General features: G+C 36.7%; 1 protein-coding gene across 2 annotated transcripts in view; it reads left to right on the top strand.

Annotated features, from left to right (window-relative positions):
- LOC144979752 (transient receptor potential cation channel subfamily V member 6-like) overlaps positions 1 to 7,500 on the top strand; it is a 22,039-nt gene that overhangs the window by 11,109 nt on the left and 3,430 nt on the right. Inside the window, exons 1-2 of one of the 2 annotated variants that reach the window (XM_078926742.1) lie at positions 3,151 to 3,420; positions 6,692 to 7,500. The exon at positions 6,692 to 7,500 is cut by the window's right edge and continues 3,430 nt beyond it. In XM_078926742.1, coding sequence (XP_078782868.1) covers positions 6,969 to 7,500 — 532 coding nt within the window. In that variant the 5' untranslated portion in view covers positions 3,151 to 3,420; positions 6,692 to 6,968. Of the gene's footprint in view, positions 1 to 3,150; positions 3,421 to 6,691 lie in introns of those variants that run through there. The other variant, XM_078926741.1, reaches the window with a different exon arrangement.

The following is a 7,500-nucleotide window of genomic DNA, read 5'->3' on the forward strand; positions in this document are numbered from 1 at the left end:
ACGATATATCGAGAAAGACCTCATGTAATATAATATATAAATAGATTAATGTTTGTAAACAAAACCCTCAAGTATTGGGGCCATTCTGGTAAATCGATAAAGGGTGACAAAATGCCTTTTTTTTTCATTCTGACCTGAAAACATTTACTTATTATATCCAAATAGTCCGATAACACAAACATTGTCGAGATTTTAAAAGTGCATGATTATGGTTTAAGGTTTTCTTGACAACTGTGTGTGTTGGGGAGGGGGGAGGGGTCGTTTTAATATGCTTTTATGAAGTTAAAGTCTATAGTTGTTTTTTAAGTGAAAGTGGTGAAAGTGTTTTGTCATTGCTGAACACCCCTCAGCTCAATGCCGTCCTTTCAAATTTCTTTACCGTCCGGTTTTAAATCTTGGCCGACTGTCAAACTGACGTGGGGTTTGCTACTTGGCACTGTGGCCAAAATTTATTTTGCAGTCTAAGATAAGACTTCAACGCAATTTATTATTTTATTTTTTAATGAGAAAGAGAAATTATACTATCTATAATTTGTTGCCTTTTTGCAGGCATTTCCTTGATAGAAAACGAGAATTTGAATCTTCGTTTTGCTTTTGTTGTGAAGAAGAATAGTTGTACCTGTAAAGTGCGAATAGAGGGCGGGGGGGGGGGGAGAAAGAGGGGAAGAGAGGGAGAGAGAGAGAGAGAGAGAGAGAAAGAGAGAGAGAGAGAGAGAGAGAGAGAGAAAGAGAAAGAGAGAAAGGGAGAGAGATAGAGAAAGAGAGAGAAAGAGAGAGAGAGAGAGAGAGAGAAAGAGAGACAGAGAGAGAGGGAGAGACAGACAGAGAGAGAGAGGGAGAGAGAGAGAGAGAGAGAGAGAGAGAGAGAGAGAGAGAATACACTATGATTTATTGCTTTTTTGCAGGCATAGACAGGAAACAACAATAATTTAAGACTTAGATTTTGTAAGAAAGGGAACATTACTACGAAGAGATAGAAATTGAGAGAGAAGAAAAAGAAGTGTGCATGTGTGTGAGTGTGTGTGTGTGTGAGAGAGAGAGAGAGAGAGAGAGAGAAAGAGAGAGAGAGAGAGAGAGAGAAGGGGGTAGATAGATAGATAGATAGATAGATAGATAGATAGATAGATAGATAGATAGATAGATAGATAGATAGATAGATAGATATATAGATAGATAGATAGATAGATAGATCGAACGATAGATAGATAAGATAGATAGATCGAAAGATAGATCGAACGATAGATAGATAGATAGATAGATAGATAGATAGATAGATAGATAGATAGATAGATAGATAGATAGATAGATTGATGATTGATAGATAAGATAGATATATAGATAGATAGAGTGATATGGATTGATGGATAGATGAGTAGATTTGTCGGTAGATAGATAAACATAATATGTAAATGCCACACACACACACACACACACACACACACACACACACAAACACACACACACACGTGCGGGCAGACTTAAACACACCCAGTGCAAATTGTTTATGTCTTCAGCAAATTGTACTTTGTGAAAGTAAAAAGAAAACACGATAAAGAAATATAGACCTGGTATTGAGAAGAAGGTTTCAGACGAGACAAACAAGAAATAGATCACTGCTGTCAAAGGTCATGCCTTTGATACTTGACCTCTTCACGTCTAGGTTTATATCTAGGTCTTTGTCACGTTACTATAAATAGATAGCTCAATGGCTTTTCCTCCTTCATAAAAGAGAAAGCAATATCAAAGGCTGATTCTATTGATGCTGTGCGCTTGGTTAAAAAAAAAAAATAAGAACATTTATTTGTCACTCGGATTTAACGTACGAACACACGAATCTATTTGTAACCTTAAAAATTTATAGAAACTCACAACATTGCCATGCGGACCAACACACAAACTATGTGTAGCCAACTTGGTTAATACAGTTTAGTGAGAATTGGATTCAATAGTCTGATGTCACGTCGCCCTGCAACGCCGAGCAGCGTGGTTTTAAACAAAGAAAATCGGTACTTTTTATTCTCCATGCTGGCTAGAACTTTACATATGTCATGTGATCAGAATGTATAAAAGTCAAAACATGATCATACTTATAATGTTTTTCTCCTCTGGATACACTTTTATGTTCGTCGGAGAAATATTTCATAAGGGCGTCCGCCATTGTTCCGATAGTTTAGAGCCAGTTACTAAGTTACGATGCCTCATGACGAGGGAAGTGACGTCACGACTGTTGAAGGCTATAACGTGGATGGCAAAAACAATAACAAAGACCTGAGTGACGCCAACTTCATTCTATCTATAATCTGAGTGTTAGAATTAAGTGAGTACATAGGATTTTACCAAGTGCTCGAGTCATTGGTCACATTGAAGAATATAGATTGCGCTTGGCTTAGAAGCTCACAACACTGCCATCCGGAAGTATAAAAGGCCAACACATAAAACTCTGTGTAACCATCAACTTTTATAGTCTGGATAATACAGTTAAGTGAGGATTATTCATAAATATGGATGGCAAAAAACAATAACAAATACCCGAGTGAAGTCAACTACGTTCTATCTATACAATAAAAGTGTTCACACTTATTTCAAAATATCCAACGTTACGATTGGTCATTTTGTTTAGCTTGACCTATTGGTATGTTTACATCGTTCACAAACAGAACATGGGATTTATAGATAGAACGAAGTTGACGTCACTCAGGGCTTTGTTATTGTTTTTAGACAGCCATTTTAAAGCTGTCTAAATATAATAACTTATTGTATTTAGACAGCATGTTAGTGAGTAGTTCTCACTAAATTATTTTAATCAGACTTTTAATGTTAAAGGCTGCCAAGAGTTTTGTGTGTTGCTGGTATGTTGAATTTGGCTGGTGGATGTTGAAAAAGATTTGTCTCACAAGACGTTCACAGAGGTAAAATACATTAAGTTGCAAGCAATGCATGTAATTTAACCGTCTTTGTAACACAGAAAACATACTTTCTGACCTCGCACGACTTCCAGTCAGCTGCTTTGCCATGGTGGTGACGGTGGGGGCAGGTATGAAATATTGATTACGTCGATCAATACGAATTCCTTGATTGGCGAAATGATCAATACTCAATACGTGCTGTAGGTTATCGATATATCGATGCAGAAGAAGAAACTTCGGACACAGCACACACAGGGAACACGGCCATAGGTAGTTTGCATCAGATGTGTTTGGAAATCTTTGGAAATGGATAAAATATTCTTTGTGCCTACTGGAACTTTTATTTTATTTTGAAGTCTTTTGAGAATAAATAGAGTTGACACTTAGATCTTTGTTATTATTTTAAGCCCGCAGGTGGGGGATTTATTCTCATTAAAGTCTCTATAAAATGAACATAAACGTGAAAGGTATTATTTTTTTTTTGTCGGTATGATTCATCGGATGGGCAGAGCAAGTGAGTATTTTACATGAATGCATAGTATCGATATAATTCTTTATTGAGTGAATGCGTTTGCTACCTGATTCGGTCCCTTATTCGGTGACTAAATAATAATAATAATAATAATAATAATAATAATAATAATAATAATAATAATAATAATAATAATAATAATAATAATAATAATAATAATAATAATAATAGCAATACGAGTACACTCATATAAAAGGAATAACGTTGATGTCACTCATCTCTATGTTATTGTTTTTAGTCAGCCATTTAATTAATCAGTTCTCATTAAAACCTATCAATCTGCCTATTAAGGTTATACACAGCATTGGTACGTTATTTCCGGCTGGCGAAATGTTGTGAGCTTTTCGGATAAACGCACAGCATCAATAAACGTTCCAGTTTACACATAGCACACTTTGTGTGTTGGTACATTAGATCCGAATGGCGGATGTTGTGAATACTTTACCTAAACGTATAGCATCAAAAGCAATCAGACTTACGTTAAAAGTTACAGTTTTGTGGGTTGGTATATTATTTATCTAGCTGGTGGACGTTATGAGTATATTACGTAAACGCATAAGCATCAATAGATAGTATGCACTTGGCTATGAAGTTCACAACATTGCCACCCGGAAGTATAACTGGCCAACACACAAAACTGTGTGTGACCATGACCGTTTATAGTCTGGTTAATACAGTTTAGTGAGAATTACTCATAAACGCGGATGGCAAAAAACAATAACAAAGACCTGAGTGACACCAACTTCGAACTATCTATAGAACCGGTCTATGAGTATTGCTGCTTGCTACTGTCTATAGATAGTATGCAGATGACGTCACTCAGGCATTTGTTATTGTTTTTGCCATCCGCGTTTGTGAGTTGTTCTCACTAAACTGTATTATCCAGACTATAAAAGTTCATGGTTACACAGAGTTTGTGTGTTGGTCCGTTATACTTTCGGATGGCAATGTTGTGAACTCCTTGGCCAAGCGCATTCTATCTATATGTTGTTGTGAGTTTTGTTCAGTTGTAGAAATTCATCCATCAAGCCCTTTCAAATGTGTTGCTTCCAAGTGAGTTGTCCTCATTACAATGTTTACTGACTTGGACGATGCCTTTGCCATCGTTAACGTATAGATAGTATGCTTATGACGTCACGCAGGCCTTTGTTATTGTTTTTGCCATCCGCGTTTATGAGTTGTTCTCACTAAACTGTATTAACCAGACTAAAAGTTCATGGTTACACAGAGTTTGTGTGTAGGTCCGTTATACTTCCGGATGGCAATGTTGTGAACTCCTTGGCCAAGCGCATTCTATCTATAGATAGTTCGAAGATGACGTCACTCAGGTCTTTGTTATTGTTTTTTTCCATCCGCGTTTATGAGTAATGCTCACTGAACTGTATTAACCCGACTATAAACGTTCATGGATACACACAGTTTTGTGTGTTGGTCCGTTATACTTCCGGATGGCAATGTTTTGAACTTCTTTGCCAAGCGCATTAGATAGTATGCGCTTGGCTAAGAAGTTCAAAACATTTCCATCCGGAAGTATAACGGACCAACACACAAAACTGTGTGTATCCATGAACGTTTATAGTCGGGTTAATATAGTTCAGTGAGCATTACTCATAAAAGCAGATGGCAAAAAACAATAACAAAGACCTGAGTGACGTCATCTTTGAACTATCTATAGCCTGACACTGACCAAAAAATGAAATCATATTGTGAAGTTGTATTCCATTCTTCAACCAATGGAATCACTTGTTTCCTTGATTACGAGTAATTACAACTCACTAGACGATGCACAAACCTTTAAAATGACGTTAAATTACGAGTCCTGTTGGGTTCAAGCAAAGCCATCGTAAACATAGCCTGACACTGACCAAAAAATGACTTCAAAAGTCAAGTCTTTGGTCGCAAAAGAAAACAAATCGTGAGTTGTATTCAATAGTTGAATTCAATAGTTGTATTCAGTAATTCAACTAATGGAATCTCTTCTTTACTTGAGTACTATTAACGACAACTCACTAGACGGTGCTAGAGGGTTCCAGTGTCAGGCCATAAGTTAACGAAGCTGCGGTTCTCGTGTCAGGCTACAGATAATATGCGCTTGGCTAAGAAGCTCACAACATTGTCATCCTGAAGTATAACGGACCAACACACAAAACTATGTGTAACCTTGAACGTTTATATAGTCAGGTTCATACAGTTTAGTGAGAATTACTTATAAACGCGGATGGCAAAAAGCAATAACAAAGACCTGAGTTCCGTCAACTAGAGCGAAATTTGACGTCATTCGGCTCTTTGTTATTGTTTTATGCCAGCCATTTTTATGAGTTCTCACTAAACTGTTTTAATCAGACTATAAACGTTTAAGGTTACACAAAGCGTTGCGTGTTGGTCCGTTTTATTTCAGGATGGCAATGTTGTAAGTTTATCAGACAGCATCTATAGATAATATGCGCTTGGCTAAGAAGTTCACAACATTGCCATCCGGAAGTATAACGGACCAACACTCAAAACTATGTGTTACCTTAACCGTTTATAGTCTGGTAAATACAGTTTAATGAGAATTTCACTCATAAATGCGGATGGCAAAAGACAATAACAAAGACATGAGTGACGTCAACCTCATTCTATCTATAGAAAGAACCAAAATTGACGTCATTGTATTAATCAGACTATAAATGTTTAAGGTTACACATCGTTTTGTTGGTTGGAACTGAATATCTTGTCATTTCGAGTTTTTTTAAGCAAGCGTATATAATCAATTAATCAGACTATACATGTTAAAGTTACACATAGTCTTGTGTGTTGATACGTTATATCCGGATGGCTAGTTGTGATGAATTTTTAAATAAACGCAATGCATAAATGGAAAGAATGAATTTGATGCAACAAAGAATTTTTTATATCGTCTCCTGATCGTCACAAATAGTTATTATGTCGGGATGAATGGGACCCTGAAAAATAAATTACAATAAAAATGATAAGAAATAAGACATTTTCCAGTTTTTACATTGTAATAAATTGTATTTATTCCTCACCGTAGAGAAGAGTAATTAATCCCAAGTTTCATATTTGTGGCTATAAACTCAATTTCCAGGAGTTAGTTCTTCCTGGCATAACACCACCTTGAGCTCATGAGACGGTGGGTCACAATTGTATTCTGTAATCAGACCTGAGGTGTATGTGTACTTAGAACAAAAATATTATTATTATAGCTGATAATCTCTTTTAAAATCTTTATTTTTTTTCATCTCTTTTCCAGTTGATTTGTGCCCAAGTACGAATGAGCCATGGATAGAATGTAACCAGCAAAAAGTCTTGATCAATATCACCCAACACTAAAACGATGGAATGGCTTTTTGTTTCCTCGAAAAAAGTATTGATCCTGGGTATCGGTTGATGCATTAAATTCCAATAAAACCGAATCAATTCCCTTTCTTGGAAAATTAAAACAAAAAGAGTGCATTCCCTTTTCTTGGAAATTGAAAACAGAAAAGTATCTGCTCTTTTCTTGGAAATTGAAAATAAGAAGAGTCAAGATGGCGGAATATCAAGAAGATTATTACGTGAATTTAATGGACAAGAACCAGTCCGGTTTTCTCAACATGCTAAACAGAAACATTATAAAGGGCGACAACTCTATCGAAGAGACGCATAAAATGCTAGGCGTCCTATCCCATCATGCTCTATGTCAGCAGTTGATTTTGAACTTCCGGGATACCTACGACGACTGTTTGATCCACAACGTGGCTAAATTTCATCAGACTACGAATATCCTCAAATTCATTCTCACGATATGTCCAAAGTCTGCCCTGGCTCTTAGAACGGACCGTTTCTTAGGGCAGACCGCCTTGCACATTGTCGTCACGAAAGGAAATCTCAAAGCCACACGGGCCATTTTGAAGGGTGTGAAAAAGGAGGATGATCTCGACACTTTACTTCACTTAAAAGCTACAGGGTCATTATTTGCCAATACTGTTATGATGGGTGAACTGGTTCTCAGTGTAGCCGCGTTAACGCTGAACACGAGCATCGTAAATGTGTTGATAAAGCACGGAGCTCGCGTCTCTG

This window comes from Berghia stephanieae, chromosome 9 (genome assembly GCF_034508935.2).
Source record: "Berghia stephanieae isolate SIO BIC M18660-M18661 chromosome 9, UCSD_Bste_1.3, whole genome shotgun sequence".
Classification (NCBI taxonomy): Eukaryota; Metazoa; Mollusca; class Gastropoda; order Nudibranchia; family Aeolidiidae; genus Berghia; species Berghia stephanieae.